The sequence below is a fragment of the Bos indicus x Bos taurus genome, chromosome 22, assembly GCF_003369695.1.
Source record: "Bos indicus x Bos taurus breed Angus x Brahman F1 hybrid chromosome 22, Bos_hybrid_MaternalHap_v2.0, whole genome shotgun sequence".
In the NCBI taxonomy this organism is placed as follows: Eukaryota; Metazoa; Chordata; class Mammalia; order Artiodactyla; family Bovidae; genus Bos; species Bos indicus x Bos taurus.
The window spans coordinates 43702213-43723500 of NC_040097.1; the positions used below are offsets into that span (position 1 = coordinate 43702213).

Below are 21288 nucleotides of genomic sequence, written 5' to 3' on the forward strand. Positions count from 1 at the left end.
ACTCCAGTTTTAGTTGTTAACAGACTACATTTCAGTTAGGTGTGTGGTGTGACTCAGTCCTGTGGGATCTCAGGAAGTCTCCTTAAAATGAAATGTGGACCAAAGTGACAAGTCCAAACAAGGCCATGAGGTGTCCTTGAAGATGAAAGCCAGGGTTGAAGACGGTGCTGAGTTCTGTGTCAGTCGTGGTCCAGCTACCTTCATGTAAAGTCTGTTAATACACGGCTATACCTGGTACAAAGGGTCAGGTTGAATCTCACCCCTCTTAATCCCCTGGGGGCCAACTCAGAGAAGGAGAAGCTAGCATGGGTGATATAAAGTGTGTCTTTATTTGAACATCATTCCACCTGCACTGAAGCTCAAATTCAGCAGCAGCAGAAGGGGTCAGGACCAAAATCAATGTTACCAAATTGGACGATGAACAGCGAGGACACATTCAGACAGAACTTACTAATGGTTGTAGACAACACCAAGCTATCCTAATGACACACAGCACGGGCCCTCTGCTGGTCAGAGCTCAGGGGAGGACTGTGGCTCCCTGTTCCCTTCTCAGGAAACTCCAGTCCCACCTGAAGGCTAGCCCTGAGCCAGGCAGGGGCCTGCGGAAGTTTCTCGTGCCAGGAAGATCCCAGCTTCTCCAAAGAGAGGGTTTTTTGGTTTCCCTCAGTTCACACTGGGAGCTGCAGAAGGGTGAGTCCCCTGTGCCCAAGCAGGAACCTCAACAGGCAGCCAGGCAGGAATTTTTCCCCACACAGCCTTCTCTAAAAGCTCCCAACTTCTTGGCTATAACAGGCCTGAAAAAGATCTTGAACCTACCCATGGTACTGATCCCCAAAGAGGAAAGTGCTCACATCCTGAGACCTGGAAGGACTTGAGCAAGCAGTGCTCTGAACCCCCTTGAGGTTGGAGCTGCCTTGGCCTCTCCTGAGAGTCCTGCATCAGGCAGAGGAATCCCTTTCTGGTCCAGGCATGGCGAGGGGAGGAGTGCCTCAGTGGACCGCTCACCCCCAGCTCAGCCTCTTTCAGCTGGGAACAGGCGATCTCCTCTGCTTCCGCCTCCTCCCAAAGGCTTAAGCCAAGTTGCCAGGTATGAGTGAGGTGAAACACAAACGTCCTCGCTGTGGTGGCTTCCTGGCCCCGGAGAGCCATCTGGGTCCTGGCTCGCTGCCGCTTTAGCCTCACCAGGGGCCTTGCTGAAGCACCTCCTTCCTGCTCTGCTCCCACCTCTGCTGAAGCCTCTGGGGCAGGACTTTGGTTTGGTACCCACTCCAGCCTCCTTCCCTTCCCTAAGGTACCCTGGTGTTCCTTCAGTCCCACCAACACTCTCCTCCTAACCCCAGGCTCCTGGGTGCATTGCCCACTGCCCCTCAGTCAGGGCAGCAGGGGGCTGGGCGGACGGTGACAGGGAAACCGTCCAACCACTCCAAAGGAAACCACCCCCTTCTCTACCACTAACCCACTCCAGTGGCGCTAACCTGCTGGGCAATCACCTAGATGCAATTCCTTCCCAACAGGGTGGGGCATGGCTGCCTGGGCCCCACCTCTGCCTCTTAGGAGCTAGGTCCCAAGCTTCCTGCCAGCAGCGCACAGGGGTTTGTGGCTCCCGCGGGTGGCAGCGGCTCCCCATTCCCCATTGCCCTCCCCTTCCTTTCTTCCCCAGCACCTGGCCCCCTGCAACTCACCTCCTCCTCTGCCTCCTTACCATTCCTGTGCCTGCCTTGTCTCTGGTCACTCTTTCTGTATTTTGTAATACCTCGTTCAATCTCCTTCTCATAGCTCCATCCCTCCCTCTTCTCCCAATCTTTGTGCCGCCTCCTCTTTCCCCTGTGTCTGTCTTCCCATTTCTAATCACTTGTTCCTGTTCCCTCCTCCTGATGGCTTCCAACATCGGGCTTTGGTTAGGATCTTGAAGGAACTCACTTCTGCCCGCCCCCCCCCAAACTCCCCCCACCCTCTCACTCAGCGCGGGACCCTGGGGGAGCAGGAGGAGGGGCACAGTGCAGGGGCCCGAGCATGGGGGAGGGGGGAGGGGGGGTGTTTGCCCAGGAGGAGGGAATAGAGAGGGCAGGGATCAGGACTGAGCACGTTCCAGGTTTCAGGAATCCTCCCAGAACCGAGCATCTGATTCCAGTTAGGGTCCAGCTGGGGGACTCGGGCAGAGGATTTCTAGGGTCTCTTGGCAGCCCTAACTCTGAGGTCCAGGTCCAGGGAAAATGAACACAGGTTGTGAACACATGGCACTCGCTGCTTTCCTCTCTCCTTCAGCTGAGGCCGACATGACATGGTGACCACGTCCTTCCCCACTAAGCCTGCAGGGGCCTCCCGCTGCCCCTCCACAGTGGGCCAGGCAGCAGGTACCTGAAGACAGAAGTAGGCACACAAGATGAAGCTAAGCAGCCACCCAACGGGGCTGGAGGGGGCCATCCACACCCCAGGCCAGATGGCTCTACCACCAGGACCCCCAGGCAGTGACGGGAGGTCAGACACACCTGCAGTCTCTATCCTGTGCTCCCAGGGGCAGGGGAGAGAAAGAAGACCCTTCATCTGCCCCCAACACACACGCGCACGCGCACACACACACACACACACACATTCACTCATGCCTCGGCTCCAAGCGTGCCCACTGAGTTTGAGACCGTGGGCAAACCACAAGGTGAGAGGTGGGCAGGGAGAAAGAAGAGGTGGGGACAGGGTTACAAGGCCTGGGGATGGGGACAGGGGGTACCCTGTTCAGAGGTGACCTGCAAGTTCAAGTTATGCAGAAAAGTATCAAAGAGGCAAGACAGTCTCTGCCCTTGGCAGAAGGGTAGGGGGGACAACATGAGATGGGGCAGAGGGGTGAGGCGTCCCCTAATTCCCCACTCATGGGCCCCTCCCCCAACCCCTAACCCTGACAACAGGGCCAAGAAGTCTATGCTGTACAAAACAGGCCAGGGTCAAGGTCCAGTCCCTGGTGAGCCGTCCACGCAGGGAGGAGACGGCCAGCCCCAGGCTGAGCCACTTTCAGCCCCAGCCTGCAGCAGCCACGTGCCACCAAGACAGGAGTCAGCGCAGCCTCCAGAGCGGCCCGTCTTGGCTCAGAGTCCGCGCTGACAGGGCCCCAGTCAGCAGCAGACTTGGAGGCCCTGTGCTTTCTCCCTTGGTGCAGCTCGGATTCCTTCAGGAGAGCTAGAAGCAGGCTGGAGCAGAGGGGCCTCGGGGAGGCCGGTGGTGCCTGGAGCTCTGTAAGGAGATGATGGAACCGTTGTTGGCAAAAAAGAAAAAAGGTAGGAAAGAGTCCAGTCTGCCCTGGAGCAGTATCTTGAATAGTTTCTGCAGGAGGTGGGGACCAGAGGAGGCGAGGATGGAGCCAGGCCGCAGCCCCCCAGACTCGGGGAGCCTGGTGGGGAGCCACAGCTCCTCTTTCCCCAGAGACTCAGCAGGGCCCCAGCCAGGCTGGAGAGGAGGAGGTGGCCAGGGGCTGGGGGCCAGCTCCCTTAGGTCAGCTGAAGGAAGTGCAGACCCCCAGGGTCTGCAGGGCCTCTCCCCTCCCCCAGGCTGCATGTCAGGCCCAACCTCTCTTCAAAGCCCAGAGTTCGCAGGCAGATAGCAGGTGAGGTCAGTCCAAGATCGGGGTCTTCCCTCGGAGCGTGAATGGAGGGATGAGAGGGCAGGAGACAGGACAAGCTGAGGGCAGATCAACTCCTGGGCTGTGATTCCGGCCTTCAGGGTCCCTGTGTGTGAGCAACAGGACACGGGAGGACTCCCCATCCGGAGACATCACCCCCTGGCCGCAACACAGAGCTTACTGTAGAGCCCACAAAATCTAAGAGAAACAGAGAATTGGAGAAAGTCAGAGGCCGCCCGGCACTGGGGCTCCCTCAGCCTCTCCTCAGGGCAGAGCTGGGTGGAGGGGTGAGCTGCACAGGTTCTGAAATGCCACCAGGCCTGATGAGCTGGGAGGCCTTGAGCCAGCTCATTCAACCTGAGCCCCAATTTCCTCATCTGTACAACGGACATAATAGCCTACTTCTTCAGAGTGATTCTGAGGGGTCAAAAGACATAAATGATGCCTGCCGAGGACTCTCAGTTCAATTCAGTCGCTCAGTCGTATCCGACTCTTTGTGACCACATGAACTGCAGCACGCCAGGCTCTGCACATAGTACACGGTGAAAATGCCAGCACGGCAGAGCTTAATTTTGTTCCAGAGGGCTTTGGCTCAGAACTGAGCTGTGAAGCTCACTCACCTTGAGTGCCCAGTGAGGGAAGGAAATCCCCAAATGCTGAAGGAAGGCAAACGGGCTCCCTTATGTCATTTTTAGGGCGCTTTGGGGAAGGAGGAGAGGACGCTGAGTGGGACCCACATGGCCAAACCCCCTCCAAAAGGCCACATGTCTGTCTTTGTACTGCACTTCTGGAAGCAGCCACCAGAGGGCAGGCTCTGACCTCACACGAAGACCATAGAAAGCACCAGGCGTCTGTGACTCCAGAGACAGGAGCCTCAGAGGCTCAGAGGCTCAGGAGGGCTCTGAAAGGGGGCCTGCCAGCAGGGAAGAACTTGGCCTTCGGACTTGGACCTGGGCTCAAATCCTGGCTCCACCAGTTAGGTGACCTCAGGTAAGTTACTGGACCTCTCCAGACCTCGGCCATCCCACTTATAAAATGGTCACAGTGCCTGCCTAATGGGAAGCTGTGACAAGTGACAGCTCTCACTGAGCTTTCACCACCTGCCCCTTCATAGGCATAATTTTGCTTCATTGCCGGACAGCCCTGTAAGGTGGAACCTTTCTCAACACCGTCGTTTTTTTTTTTTTTTTTTTTCTTTTTAGTTTTATTGAGATATAGCTGGCATACAGCACTGTATAAGTTGGAGGTGTACAGCATAATGATTTGACTTATATACTGTGAAAGTATTAGCAACCAATTTAATTTTTTTCTAATTTACTAAATGCTTAATATATGGTAACCTTCATTTAAAACACATTAAATTTACATAACCTACATTACGTGAAATAGGCTACAACATCCTCAATATTTTTTGGCATTCTGAAATTTTTACACAAACCACAGCTGGGGAAGTGCTGATGATTAGACAAAATCTGCTCTTTCTTCTTTCTCTTACTCTAATAGTCACCTCTAAGACATGTTAGACTGGAGGCTGAGTCTTCCCTATCATGGGGAGGGGATCACTCTCCTCAGAGCAGGAAACCTCATGGAGAACAGGGATTGGGACATGAGTCAGTATCACTCAGATTCCTCTAAAATGAGAAACGTCTGACTTGTAGAAGGAAGCTTCTCAGAAGGATGAAATGAAAAGGTTGTTCTGAACCTGGAGGGCCTCCCCTCATCCCTGGTCTCATCTCATGAAGACAATTCTGAGGGGTTCTTCTGGGCAGGTGGGATGAGTTGGGTAGAGTCTGGGGAGTCAAAGCCTAGCACCAGGGCAAGTGTTCCTGTGGTCATCTGGTGTGCCTGCTTGTATCCAGGTCCCATTATACTGAGAAGAGGACGGACACCTCCACAGATCAGGTCTCTGAGTATCCTCAGGGGATAAAAAGGACCTGAGTCTTACTCTCTTTTGTCCACCGTTTTCATTTAGGTACTGCAGGAAACAGGCTCAAAGAGGTAAAGTCATTTCTTAGCTCATCCTACTTCGAACACAAACAATTTGCCATCATGGCCCAGGTGTATTCACACCACAATACTAGACTACCTCCTGGCAAATGAGCTAATAACCATCACTATCATTATGCCCATTTTATAGACGAGAGACTCAGATGAACGTAATTAAAGGTAAGTGCTGAGCATAGATCCAGCATCTGCCAGCAGTTCAAGGAAGGTTGAGACTAAGAAAACGGTGAAATCCGATTTCTCAAGGCAGAAAACAGGCACCCAGACAGGCAGAGTGTCCCCGCCTTCTCCAGGGGCAGTGTGGGCCCCTGGGTCAGAGGCTGGATCTTCCTTTAGAAAACAATCTGGAATTATCATTACAATTTTGAGTGTGCAATTCTACTTCAGGGAAAGACGCTGAGAAAACAGAAAACAAAGACCAGGACGGTCATTCTTGTAATGACCTTCCCAGTAACAGAAAAAAGAAAGAAAAAACAGGGAGCCTCCCTAACAGCCCCTACAAGGAGAATGGTTAAGAACCTACAATTCTGTCATCTTACGTAACACTAAGCATTCCATAAAATGATAAAGGTCTTAAAGATGTGCTCTAGAACTGAGCACCAAGGGCAATCTGAGGAGGGATCTGTTTCCATGATGCCTCTCCTGTATCAACATGACACGACCATGGATTTCATAAAGGGATGTACGTAGATACATAGGTAAGCATCTGATAACAGTGGTTAAGCCTCTGGCCTTGGTGGTGTCAATTTCTTCTTTATATTAATGTTACCTGATACATATGGAGGTTTATGTGTACTGTACTAGGTATAAAGCATACTGTACCAAACATCTGTAGGCTCACCATGCAGGAACTTAACTCACCAATAATGTGTACCCATCCACCTGTCCCCCACCTCACATCCTTGCCTCTCTGCTTCCATTCCGACCACAGAGAACCACCATCCTACCTTCTGTATTGATCATTTGGGTTTTTTGGTTTGTTTGTTTTTAAATACAATATTAAACTGTATTTAGTGTAGTGTTACTTAGTTTTTAGCTTTAAAAAATTATCACTCTGTCATCTTCTGGAATTTGAGTCCCCGTGCCTCAATACTGTGTTTCTAGGATGTAGCCATTCATTGTTAAAACTGGCATTCATTCATTTCCACACGTGTAAACAATCCCGTGATGTGACTACATCACCATGTATTTATCCATCCTCCAAGCTGCTTTTAGTTGCTTGCGATTTTGAAACTGCTGCCAAGAGCATTTATGCACATTTCTCCTGGGTTTATACTCATGGTAGGGTTTGCTGGGTCAGGCCCCTGCAAATGTTTAGATTGAGGGATAACCTCAAACTGTCTCCAAGGCAGTCGGCCTCTCTGTAAGGGCTCCTACTTGGGCTTCCCTTGACTCGGAAGGTGTCCCGCCCCACCCGGCAGCCGCCGCCAAGCACGCCCACTCGCCTTTGTTCTCCTGCTTGAGCTCTTCCTGCAGCAGGTCAGTTTGCCGGTTCCCCAGCACGAAGGCAAGGAAGGAGAGGATGAGGGCGTTGAGGATGCCGATGATGGCCAGGATGTACGCCCAGCGCACCGAACAGTCCCCCAGGGAGTACTTCCCAGTCTTGGCCCCGCACATGTCTCGGATCGTCTCGGCGTCCCAGCCGTCGGGGAAGATCATGCAGCCCAACACGAGGCACAGAGCTGAGGGGGCGCCGGGCCGAGCCCACCGCCAGGTCAGGAAGCAAGAGAGAAGGGGTTGATTACTTCCCAGAGCCTGAGGACCACCAAAAGCCCCCCGTAGGCTGGGACCCCGCACCCCGACTCCACCCATCAACCCAGGAGCTTATTAATCTCTCACCGACCTAGAAACTAGACTCTAGGAGGGCCTCATGCCTGGTGAGCAGAAACGCAAGGCCTTTGCCTGCCCCATCAGATCAACAACCCCTCCAGGAAGCCCTCCTGGAGACAGGGGAAAATAGCAAACCAGGGTCACCTCCTTCATCTCCCTTTAGTATCTTGGCACATCACTCCCTCATCCTCGTCATTCTTTATTTTCTATTTCTGTCATTTACTCAACAAATTTTTATTGAGTGCCATTTTCCAGGCTCAGTAGGCCACCTCCAGGCTGGGATCTCCCCCTCCTGGCAGTGAGAGTTTTTGACTGTGTTTGCTGGAGTGACATTGCCCTTTTAGTGTCTGACAGTCCGACAGAGACTGCATCACTGTGTCTGAGATGCAAAGGCTCCCAAAGGCTCAGGTTGGAGCAAGGGGGCCCTTGACCCCATGCCAGGCCCACAGGGTGCTAGACCTGAGTTTAAGATGACAGTGATGACAAGGTGGGGGTGGTAGTCAGTTCTACCCACTGCCTACAAGACACAGCTAGTCCCCAGGGTGGGTAGGGACCCCTGGCTTTGCCATCTCCTTCCTTCAACTACCATATGTGAGAAAGCGTTCACCACAGCACAGACTCCTCCCTGCCTGAGTTCTGCCTCTTCTGGTCTCATCCCCCACCTTCCAATAGGACAGTCCTTCCGCACATCCCCAAGGATGTGTTCCTCACACTGACACAGGGCGCCTCAACAGCACTCTGATCTTACACACACACACACAGGAGCAGGCCTTCATTCCCCTCTCCTGTGCTCGCCTTCTTCAAGACAATTCTCCATACAGCTAGTCCATACAATGTTCAAGGGGAGGCCGCCTCTATTTAACGGCTGGGAAACGAGTTTGCGGCAAAGGGGATGGCAAATGCAAAAAGCCTTGAGGCAAGAATGAGCTTGGTGAGTTGAAAGAGTTCCATAGTTTGAAGATGCCCTTGAGAAACCCAAATAGGGAAGAAAACTCAGGGAGCACTCAGGGCTGGAGATATAAATGTGGGAGCTGTAGACATGGAAATTCCTGGGGCTAGACATTATAGAAACTGATGAGAAGACCCAGAACTGAGCCCAGAGGTGCTCTATCATTTATGGGGCAGGACAAGAGAAGGAGCCTCTGGAGAGGGCTTGACCCATTCATCTCCCCATATTCCCCTAGCACTTTCCAAGACCCTCCAGGACCCTGGAGAGAGGAGGAAGGTCAGTTGCCAAGGATGAAGAAGTGGCAGATGGCATCCCCAGGGCGCTCTGAGGGGTCGGGGGAGTGCACTCCCACCTCCCCATTCTTGGTCCTGAATCTCCAGCTTGAGGCAGGGGTGAGGAAAGAGCCTAGGGAGGAGGAAAACCCACCCCATCCCTCTGCCTCCTCTCTCGTGTACAGTGTTTCCTCTCCCGCCCAGAGCATCCCCGTCTCCATAGAAACACGGCAGTATCCTGCGGGTGGTCCTCCTCCCTCCGCAAGCTCAGCGTTGAGTGAGTTTTTCTTCCCCAGGGCTCTGCGCCTGCACGTTCTCTTGGTCTCCGTGCCTCATCACTTACGTGCCTCTCTAGTCGTGCGTCTCCATTCCTTTCTCTTCTCCACCCTTTTCATCCTTTTTTGCCTCTCTCTTCACATGCCTCCCCCTCTCTCCAGCTAGTCCATACAGTGCTCAAGCCTCGGTCCTGACCCTCTTTTCTCCTTAGATCTCAGCATCTGACATTCATTCAACACCCCCCCTCTTCTGTCTTTTCTCACTTCTCTTCCTTCTCTTTACCTATCCCCTCACCCTTCCCCCTCTCTGACTCTTCATGAATATCTGCTATGTGTCAGGCACTGTGCAGGCTGCTGGGGACACTGGCAGGCATGGTTTCTTGTCCTCAGGAGGAGAGGTGTGTGGAGAGGAATCAAATCAATATACAAATAGAATACTTATACGTGTCAGGGAGTGACTGGAAAGAGACCCAGGATTACAGGGACACTCAGAGAAGGCAGGGGCTAGGACCTCTCCATCTCTCACTCACTCTCTCTGCCTCCTCTGCTCTGCAGTGTTCTAGGTGGTGGCGATGGGGCCCCAGAGACTGCTCTGGGAACAAGAAACACCCAAAAATAATGCAAATGGAGAAAAGTCAAAAAATAAAAATAAAAATAAAATAAAATAAAAAAAAAGTCAATCGGACAGGTTTCCTAAGACCTGGGAAAGACAGGAAGAGACCTCTAGGGACAGTGTAGGCCAGGTAAGTGATCAAGAGGCTCAACAGTCAGTGTAAGAACTAGAGGCAAGGCAGCCTTCAACATCCCCATTTGATGGATGAGAAACCGAGACTGAGGTCTTTGGAGTACAAGTTCAAGTGTCTTTTTGAAGTGATGAGCTGGCTGAGTTGGGTAGACACAGGTGCAAGGTGCAGGGTGGGGCAGGTGGGTGCATTGTGGGACATACAGCATCAGCCTTGGCCTCGACCCACCACCCACGGTGTCTTACGACACTGTCAGATGTTGCCTTGGGGGCAAAGCTGTCCCTGGTTGAGAACCCCTGGTCTAGGGGGAGGCGCTCTCAGATGGGGCGCAACTGTCCAGTCACCCTAGCGTCCACTGACTTCCCAAGCAGCCAGGAGGTGTGAGAAATTTAAGATGAATGAAGTTAAAGTTATTAATAATATGATAATGCTAACAAATAGTATTGAGTGCTTAACTATGTGCTAGGGTACTAAGCTCCTAACATGCATGATCTCATTTAATCCAATAAGAAATCTAGAGGAGGGAAAAATGATCAGCCTCATTTACAGATGAGGAAATTGAGGCACAGAGGAACTAAGTATCATACCCATGTCACACAGCTAGGAAGTGGTGGGCTCTGTATTCAAACCCAGACAGGTCTTCACTTCATGTTTCTCTTTGAGCAGACTCACTTTTTTTTTTTTTTTCTCTGGCCACACTACACGGTTTGTGGGATCTTAGTTCCCGGACTAGGAATTGAACCCAGGGCCTCGGTGTTGAAAGCACAAAGTCCTAACCACTGGACCACCAGGGAATTCCGTAGACTAACTTTTTAACTGAGGCATTCACTTACAAAGTAAGCTTTATATCAGTATCAAAGAAAGGAAACCAGGATCATTTGCCATAGACAGAAGGAAACTATAATCAAAAGTATGTGTGTGCTCAGTCACGAAATCACGTCCGACTCTCTGCGACCCCATGGTAGAGTGAAACCACACGTTGTTCTCAGGTCCAAGCTGGACACTTTTACCTGTCAGATGCTCTGAGCCACCTCAGAGTACCCTGAAAAGGAAGGAAATTCTGACAGGAGGGATCTTGAGGACACTATGCTAAATTAAATGAGTCAGTCACAAAAGGTCAAATATTGTATGATTCCACTTACAAGAGGAACCGAAAGCAGTCAGATTCCTACACGCAGAACGCTGGGCATCAGAGATGACAGGGGAGGGTGTGGGGAGTTAGCGTTTAATGGGGACAGAGTCTCAGTTCTGCAGGTGAAGAGGGAGCTGTGCGGATAGACGGTATGGATGACTGCACAACGGTGCGGACGTACTTAATGCCACAGAACTGGATACCTAGGAATTGGTAAAATGGTAAATTTTATGTAATGTGTATTTTACCAGAAAAGAGAGAGAGGAAGGAAGGGAGGAACGGGAACACAGAAAATGACATGATGTATTTTCCTCGTGGATGTGTATGTAATGCACACAAAAATATCTTGGAAATACAGAAATTAAGTTTATAACCATGGTGGCCTTTGGGCAAGGAGAGGATGGGAACTTTAACCTGTCTGTAATACTTCAGCTCTTCATGGAGTGAATGTATTCATGTATTGCTGCTAAGTCACTTCAGTCATGTCTGACTCTGTGCAACCCCATAGACGGCAGCCCACCAGGCTCCCCCATCCCTGGGATTCTCCAGGCAAGAACACTGGAGTGGGTTGCCATTTCCTTCTCCAATGCATGAAAGTGAAAAGTGAAAGTGAAGACGCTCAGTCATATCCAACTTTCAGCGACCCCATGGACTGCAGCCTACCAGGCTCCTCCATCCATGAGATTTTCCAGGCAAAAGTACTGAAGTGGGGTGCCATTGCCTTCTCCAAGAAATGGCAGCCCACTCCAGTGTTCTTGCCTGGAGAATCCCAGGGACGGGGGAGCCTGGTGGTTGCCGTCTATGGGATCTCACAGAGTCGGACACGACTGAAGCGACTTAGCAGCATAAAATTAAAAAACATAATTAAAAATCCTGGTTTTTCAGAGAATACACATATATACACACATAAGCTTGCAAGTCTATATAAATATTTCTGGAAGGATACAGAAGCAACTTAATGATGGGCACCTCTGAAACACACCCCGGTGTGGTGGAGCAAAGGAGGGAGACACTATTCTCTGCCCTCCCGTACTGTTGGAAGTGTTTAACGTGTGCACGAATTACTTTGATGATAAAAACGATATTATTATGTTCAGTCCTTTTCCACCTATGTCTGGCCATGAAATCCTCTTAAAGGTGTAAGCCTTTAAGAATACTTTAAAAAACTAAAGGAAAGTTGAAAGGAAAAATGATAACTTGGGTTTGGGGAATAAACCCAGAATGAGACTAAAAAAGTGATGAATTAGTAAAAGAAAATAAACAATATTTGTTTTCTTTAAATTGTGTGTGTGCTGTAAATGTGCCTTTATATAAAGCTTTTTAATTATGCATTTTATGCTTAGCTATTTTAGCAGAGTTTCATTATGATATCATTACACTATCCTCAAGGGACATCCACAGGGCCAGTCACTCCTAGATGGAGGCCTTTGTTTATGCTCAGCTGGCCCCTCCATGCCTGATATATCACAGCTGCTACCCATTACTAGGAGGTCAGATTGGATGTCCCCCAGGGCTTTCTTTTCCTGAGCAGACTCCAAAGAGGTTTGCTATGGACTGAACTGGGTCCCCACAAAAGTGATATTTTGAAGCCCTAACCTCCAGTGTGAGAGTATTTGTGGAAGAGGCCTTGGGGAGGTAATCAGGGTTGGTTGAGGTCATAAGGGTAGGGCCCCATGATGGGATTAGTGTCCTTATAAGAAGAGACACCGGGGCTTCCCTAGTGGTCCAGTGGTGGAGAATCCACCTGCCACGGCAGGGAGCACAGGTTTGATCCCTGGTCTGGGAGGATCCCACGTGTCACTGGGCAGCTAAGCCCGTGTGCCACAGCTACTGAAGCCTGCGTGTCTACAGCCTGTGCTCCACAAACAGAGAAGCTACCGCAGTGAGTGCCCACGCATCCCAACAGAGTAGCCACCGCTCACCGCAGCCAGAGAAAGCTCACAGCAACCAAGAGCCAGCACAGCCCAAAACAGGTAAATAAAAATAAATAAATCTTTAAAAAGAGATACCAGAGAGTTTGCTCTCTCTCCTCACCTGCCATGTGAGGACACGGCAAGAAGGAAGGAGGTAGCCGTCTGCAGGCCTAGAAGAGGACTCTCAACAGAACCTAGGTCTTGGAATTCTAGTTTCCAGAACTAAGAGAAAATAAGCGCAAGCCACCCAGTCTATGGTATTTTGTTGTTGTAGCTACATGCAAAAATTTGGATGCATCTTAGAGTCATAACACCAGGAAGAACTGAATCCCCTTATATAACATTCATAACATTCATAACATAACATAACATTCATGATAACCCTGGTCACTTCTAAGGAGGGAACTTAGGGGCTGAGGACAGGACAGGACAGAGACCTCGCACTGCCAACCTGTGGCCCCTTTTGAATTCAGGACCACGTGGATAAGTGACCTACTGAAACCATAAGGTAGGTGGGAGTTGACCACTAATAAGTGACTATTGCCAGAGATTTTTCACTCAATGAAATAATTAAAGCAACAAGCAATCAAAACGCACAAGCCAAATGAAACTCACAGAAATAATGAATTAATCACATACAAAAAAACAAAACCAAAAATCTCTAGACCCCTATTGACTGAGCTTGCCAATTTCTAGGAATGTATCCTAAGAAAATGCTCAAGCATGTGCTCTAAGGTTTAGCTGTGTGGATGTCTATCACGTCATTTGCAAGAAAAGAAGGAAGCGATGAGAAGGAAGGCAGAGGGGGAGATACAATAAAACAAAGAAGGAAAGAAATAAGCAGCTAATTGTCCAACATCACAGGAATATTCTTTCATACCATGGAATACTATTCCCCTATTATATTGAGTAAGATTTAATGATACAGAAATTACTCATGATACGTTAGGTTTCAAAAGAATGTGAAAAATAACATACAATATAATTTCATTTTGGGGATACTTACATAGTTATAGCAATAGTCATATAAATTTACCACACCAGGTCCTATGCTAAGTATCTTACACACATTACTTCATTTAATCCCCACAACACTCTGCGGAATAAGTGCTGTTATTATCTTCTTTTTACAGTTGAGGACATAAAGGCACAAAGAGGTAATCCAACTTATCTAAGGCCACAGAGCTGATAAGTTACAGAACCAGGATTTGGACTCAGCTAGTCTGGCTCCAGAGCCTGCTCATAATCAGTACTCTGTACGATGCAGACCAACAGTTAAGATGACTGCTTCTGGGAGGGTGAGATGACATGTGTAATCTTGCTTATCTATATTCTCCAGTGTTCATACAAAGAACAATGATCATTTGAAAAAGCTGTAGGTGAGAGATACGGAGGGGCAGCATAGCGCAGGATACACGGATGGCTGCTCGTGTCCTGTATCCTCTGTGAGTCCCTTCCTCACCTTTAGGAAGGTTTTTCTGGAAAGAACCAGGCCGACTTTGGGGCTGAGAGGAGCCTGGAAAAGGGTCTGTGTTGGCACTGTGACCACAGCTTTCCAAGGGAGTGCTTCCCCAGGCCCGATGGAACCCTCCTCCACCCTGAGACAGAGACTGTCCTCATGTCCTTCACACCAGCTCCGTCATGCCCCCCCAGGGCAGGGGCTTATGGCACAGGGGAGACGGGGTCTCTTAACAGTCACCCCGACCCGCTGGATCTGAAGAATAGGTCCAATCTTAGCGCTTCTGTCAGCTGGGGAGCTCAAGGGTGGGAATCCTGTGCCGGGGCTCCCCATGGCCCCCCCCAGCACCCAGATGATGGAGGCACCCTGACTCCTCCCTTTCCCTCACCCCCACATCCCATCCACTTGCAGGGCTGACTAGCTTGACCTCCAAAACGTATCTCGGGCTGACCTCTTTTCTCTGTCTCCACTGCAGCCATCTGTCGAGGCCGCGTGGTCTCCCTCCCGAGTGACCGCAGTGGCTCCTAACTGGATTCTCTGCTCTCATCCCTGCCCTCTCTTCGTCTGCTCTGCACTCAGCATTCAGAGGAAGCTTTCCAAAGCAGACCGTGCCACTCACTCACCTGCTCAACACCTTCCCAAGTTGCCCTTTACGCTCAGGATAATCCCTGAGGCCTCATCCCAGACTGTGTGGCCCTCAGGCTCCCCCTACTTGCCTCCAAGCCACTCGGCCTCTCGATCCCTACACTCCTGCCATACTGCACCTCCTTTCCAACCGTCATCCTAACACTAACCTAACTACCTTTTCTTGTTCAGCCCTACCCCGACTCCCCCGGAGGTCTTGGCACTGACTGCTCCCTTTCCCTGGGACACTTCCTCCAAGCCATTCAGTCCCTGGGTTGTGGTTCCTGATCTGTGGTTCCTGTGGTTCCTGATACAGTTTAGTCAGGGGACTGTTAGGAACACAAATAATTGTACCTGGTGTCACAGATGCTGTTACAGAGAAATGGGGGTACCCGTCACTTTGTGCAGTAATGATAATATTTGGGAACAGTATCTACCACACCACCCCTGGGTCCAGCCTGTACAGAGCCCTCGCGTGGCCTCTGGACAACCCTGGAATCCGCCACCCGCTGCATCTCCCACTGCCCTGGCTCAGCTCTGCCACACTCAGCTCAAGGACTCGGGCAGAAGCCCCCTGCTGCTCTCCCTGCTTCCTGCCTCACTCCTCCAGTCTGGCCCAGGCCCATCCAGGTGGCCCCATCCCTTCCCTGTCCCCTCTGGCTCCTCCAGGAAGCCGTCCTTTCTCGGGGCTGTTCTCTTCAGCTTCTCTGTTGCTAATTTGAGCAGCTGCTCTGGCTCTTCTCTCCAAGCCGCCTTTTCTGGCTCCTCCTCCTCCTTGCATCTGAAAGGTTGGTGTTTCTGGGCTGTCTCCTCTTTTGCTTCCACAGGCTCTCCCCTCGCCCCCGGGCCATTTCACCCACACACAGACTCACATCTGCATCTCCAGCTGAGACCTCTCTCCTCAGGCCAAGGCCTGAAAAGCCAACAGCTGTCAGACCCTCCCTCTGACAAATTCAGCCTTTCCCAGACTGAGCAGATCTCCTACTGGGTCCTTTGGGCATGTCATTCCAAGACACAATCGTTCAATGAGGGGACCTGGAATCATCTGCAAAGCCTGTCTGTCTTCACCTCGCCCCACCAGACACACAGCTGCTGGGCTCCTAAATAAGATCTCCTCCTTCCCCTCCTCCAGCGCCTTTCACCTGGACCACTGCCATGCCCTCCACCAGGCTCCTGATCTTCCATCAAGTCTCCATCCAGTCCGATCCCTGCGGCAGCTGCCCAAGTCATCTTGCTAAACCCACCTCTGGCCCTGATCATTCCCATGCCTCCATGTAATTGCTCAGAACCTAGGAATAAGACCCCAAATTCCAAGGCCAAACTTTCTAAGCTCCCTGCTTTTCTAGGTGTATCTCCCAGTTCTCAGTTTTCAATCTTTCTTTTTGTGTTTTTAATTGACCACAATTTTACCTAGATTCACTCTAATCTTAACTTCCCTCCAGTCCCAGAAGATGAGAGACCCTTCTCTTTTTTTTAAGATTTTTTTTGATGTGTTCTATTTTAAAAGTCTTTATTGAAGTAATTATAATATTGCTTCTGTTTTATGTTTTGGTTTTTTCATCACAAGGCATGTAGGATCTTTTCTTCTCCATCAGGGATCCAACCCACACCCCCTGCATTGGAAGACAAAGTCTTAACCATTGGATATGAGCTAGTTACTATTATAGTCTCCATTTTATAGTGGAGGAAACTTAGAGTCAGAAATTGTATAACCTTCCAAAGGACACTTTAGTTGGTAATGCCACACTCAGGATTCAAATTCAGGTTAGCTGACCACTGAATATGCTGCCTCCAAAGGAGAGGGTGGTGGAGCTAGGACTTAAATCAGAGCTCATCATCTGTTTATTCAATAGACACTCTGTGCCAGGCAGACTCCTGATCCAAGGCTCTCATTATGCCATTAAACAGCTCTGGGATTAAAGGTTCATAATGATGGATAAGATGAAATGGAAATGAAAAGAATAAAACAAAAATAAAAGACTGTCAGAATAAGAATAGTTCAGCCCTCAACCTCGTTACACCTCCAGCCCATCCTCTCTACCAACAAGCAGATCTCTGCTTCCCACCCCCACTCAAAACACTCCAAGACCTTTCTAGGTATTATACTACACTCAGGAGCCATACCAGAAGGAACTGGTAATTTGCTTAAGCTGAGAAAAATAGAATTTCACCGTGGAGAAAACACCCATAGACAAAATCAAAAAATAAACTGATGGATAATATTTGCAACTCATATCACCAAGAGCTAACTTTTAACTTATAAAGAGTTCTTACAAATCAAAGGAGGAAAATACCATTAGCTTGGTAGAAAAATATTTATGAACTGACAGTTTATAGAAAAAAGATAGGAACACCTTGGAAATATTGTGGGTTTAGTTCCAGACCACCACAATAAAGCAAATATCACAATAAAGCGAGTTACACAAACTTATTTTGGGTTTCCCAGCACATATAAAAGTTATGTTGACACTATACTGTAGTCTATTAAGTGCACGATAGCATTATGTCTTAAAAAAAGTACAAACTTAATTTTAAAATCCTTTATAGCTAAAATAAATGCCAAAACAATTACAAAGATCACTGATCACAGATCAACCATAAGAAATAAAATAATGAAAAAGTTTGAAATATTGTGAGAATTACCAAAATGTGACAAAGAGACACAAAGGGAGCAAATGCTATCGGGTAAATGGCACCAATCAACTTGCTCAACACAGGGTTGCCACAAAGCTTCAAATTGTTATTAAAAAAAGGAGGGGGGCAATATCTGTGAGGTGTAATAAAGTGAACTGCAGTAAAAGGAGGTTTGCCTGTATATATAAAAGGCACTCAACCTCATTCCTAAAAGAAAGACAAATTACTACCATAATAGAGTACTTTTTGCCCATTGGGTTGTCAAAATATTTGATAACACATTCAGTTGGCAAGAATGTGGGGAAACAGGTACCCTCATACACTGTTGCTATGAGTATATCTTTGTGTAACTTTTGTGGAGGAGCCTATGACTGAATCTGTCAAAATTGTAAACACAGAGACCATTTAATCCAGCAATTCCACTCTAGGTCTTTATTTTATCCTAATACTTACATATGTGTCTTAATTATTTATATACAACATTATCCATTGAAATATTGTTATGGCAAGATGTTGTAAACAATTTAAATATTGATTTCTAAATGATGACGCATCCATACAAAAGTATATTATAGGAATTTTATAGGAATAATATAGGAATATTATAGGAATTCCCTGGCATCCCAATGGTTAAGACTTTGCCTTCCAGTGCAGGGGGTGTCAGTTCAATCCTTGGTCGGGGAGAACTAAGAATCTCCACATGCCTCGTGGCCAAAAAACCAAAAACATAAAACAGAACCAATATTGTAACTAATTCATTAAAGACTTTAAAAATGGTCCACACCAAAGAAATTTTGGGAAAAAAAAGTATATTATGCAGCTCTTAAAGAAAAAGTAACTCTCTATACACTGATTTGCTACAATTTCCAAATGTGTTGTTGAGTTTAAAAAGCAAGACAAACCAACTGTTTAGTATCCTACCATTTGTGGTGGTTTTTAAATATGTCCACAACTTTTAAAATGTACTTCTTTTCAAGAGGAGGAGCTGGATTCTCCTCCCCTTGAATGTGGGCTGGATTTAGTAACTCACTTCTAAAAATAGAGTGTGGCAGAAGTGGTCTGTGATGTCTGAGATTAGAACATAAAAGGCAGTTGCTACGACAAAGGAGGCAAGAAGGTACAATGCGAAAAAGATAGTCTCTTCAGCAAGGGGTGTTGGGAAAGCTGGACAGCCACATGTAAATCAATTAAATTAGAACATTCCCTCACACCATATACAAAAATAAACTCAAAGTGGCTTAAAGACCTAAATATAAGACATGACACCATAAAACTCCTAAAAGAGAACATAGGCAAAACATTCTCTGAAATAAAGCACAGCAATATTTTCTTGAATCAGTCTCCCAAGGCAAAAGAAATAAAAGCAAAAATAAGCAAATGGAACCTAATCAAATTTAAAAACTTTCGCATACCGAAGAAAACCATCAACAAAATGAAAAGACACCCTACAGAATGGGAGAAAATATTTACAAACTGTGCAACTGACAAGGGGTTAATAACCAAAATACATAAATAGCTCATACAACTCAAAAGAACCAAATAATCCAATTTTTAAATGAGCAAGGCAGAAGACATTTCTCTGAAGAAGACATACAGATGGCCAATAGGCACCTGAAAAGATGCTCAACATCGCTCATTATTAGAGAAATGCAAATAAAAACCACAATGAGGTTATCACCGCACACTAGTCAGAATGGCTATCCTCGAAAAGTCTACAAATAACAAATGCTGGAGAGGATGTGGAGCACAGAGAACCCTCCTACACTGTTGGTGGGGATGCAAATTATTGCAGCCACAATGGAGAACAGTATGCAGGTTCCCTAAAATACTAAAAATAGAGGCAACATATGATCCAGCTATCCCACCCCTGGGCATATGTCCAGAAAAGACCCAAAAAAAGTGATATATATATATATATATATACACACACACACACACAGTGGAATATTATTCAGTCATAAAAATAATGAAATACTGTCACCTGCGGCAACATGGACGGACTCAGAGAATCTCATACAAAACAGAAACAGACTCACGACTAGAAAACCAGCTTATTGCTACCAGAGGGGAAAGGAATAAATGAAGAATAAGGGATGCACAGACACAAAATTCTATACATAAAATAGATACACAACAAGGATTTACTATATAACACAGGGAACTATACTCAGTATCTTATAATAACTTATAATGAAATATAATCTGAAAAATATATAACTGAATCACTTTGTTGTGTACATGAAACTAACACAATATTAAATATTGTGTAAATCAACTATACTTCAGTCTTTTTAGAAAAAGGCAGTATGATGCCCAAAACAATCTTGAAAAAGGAATGCAGTTGGAGGACTTACACTTGCTGATTGGAAAACTCACTAGAAAGCAACAGTCATCGGGACAGTCTGTTACTGGCATAAGGGTGGACACAGAGATCAACAGAGCAGAAGTGAGAGTCCAGAAATTAACCCACAGTCAGCTGATTTTAGGTGAGGGCGCCAAGACCATTCAACTCAGAAAGAACACTGTTTTCAATAAACACTGCTGGGACAACTGGACAGCCACAAGTAAAAGAACGAAGCTGAACCCTTACCTTACGCCATACACAAAAATTAACTCAAATGGATCAGAGCCCTAAGTGTAAGCATGAAAACTATAAAACTCTTAGAAAAAAACATACAGGTAAATTTTTGTAACCTTGGATTTGGAAACGGATTCTTAGATATGACACCTAAAGCACAAGCAACAACAACAACAGAATGATAGCTGGACTTTATACAAATTTAAAACTTTAGTGCTACAAAGAACACTATCAAGGTGAAAAGATAGCCACAGAATACTAGAAAATATATGCAAATCATATATCTGATAAGGGACTTACACCAAGAATAAAAACAACTCTTACAACTCAATAGTCAAAAGAAAAATAACCCAATTTGAAAATGGGTAAAGGGGAAGGGGATGTAGAGGAAAGAAACAGGTGAATGAGAGATTAAGAGGTACAAACTCCCAGCTGCAAAATAAACAAGTTATGGGTATGTGAGGTACAGTGTGGGGAATATAGTCAGTAACTATGTAATATCTTTGTACAGTAACAGAGTAACCAGAGTTATCACGGGGATCATTCTGAAATATATAGAAATACAAATCACTAAGTTGTATGATAGGAACTAACATAGCACAGTAGGTAAATTATACTTAAAAAAAATCAGAAAAAGAAATCAGATGACTTGTGGTTATCAGAGGTGGGGGTGGGGTGAGACAGAATAGGATGAAGGTGGTCAAAAGGTACAGACTTCCAGGGATAAGATAAATAAGTACTACGAATGTAATGTACAGTATTAGAAATACAATTGCCACTGCTGTATATTATATATGAAAGTTGTTGAGAATAAACCCTAAAAACAAACAAAAAACAGTAAATCATAAGAGTTCTTATCACACAAAAAATATTTTTCTATTTCTTTAATTTTGTATCTACATAATCACTGCAGATGGTGATTGCAGCAAAAAATGAAATTAAAAGACGCTTACTCCTTGGAAGGAAAGTTATGACCAACCTAGATAGTATATTGAAAAGCAGAGATATTACTTTGCCAACAAAGGTCCGTCTAGTCAAGGCTATGGTTTTTCCAGTGGTCATGTGTGGATGTGAGAGTTGGACTGTGAAGAAAGCTGAGTGCTGAAGAATTGATGCTTTTGAACTGTGGTGTTGGAGAAGACTCTTGAGAGTCCCTTGGACTGCAAGGAGATCCAACCAGTCCATCCTAAAGGAGACCAGTCCTGGGTGTTCATTGGAAGGACTGATGCTAAAGCTGAAATTCCAATACTTTGGCCACCTCATGCGAA

At 47.2% G+C, this 21288-nt stretch overlaps 1 protein-coding gene across 1 annotated transcript in view; it reads right to left on the reverse strand.

Annotated features, from left to right (window-relative positions):
* Nucleotides 1-306: 306 nt before the first annotated feature.
* Nucleotides 307-21288, reverse strand: part of LHFPL4 (LHFPL tetraspan subfamily member 4) — a 31543-nt gene continuing 10561 nt past the window's right edge. Inside the window, exons 3-4 of the mRNA XM_027522621.1 lie at nucleotides 7057-7293; nucleotides 307-3805 (exon numbers count right to left, since the gene is read on the reverse strand). Of these exons, the coding sequence (XP_027378422.1) occupies nucleotides 3705-3805; nucleotides 7057-7293 (338 nt within the window). The 3' untranslated portion in view covers nucleotides 307-3704. The remainder of the gene's footprint in view (nucleotides 3806-7056; nucleotides 7294-21288) is intronic.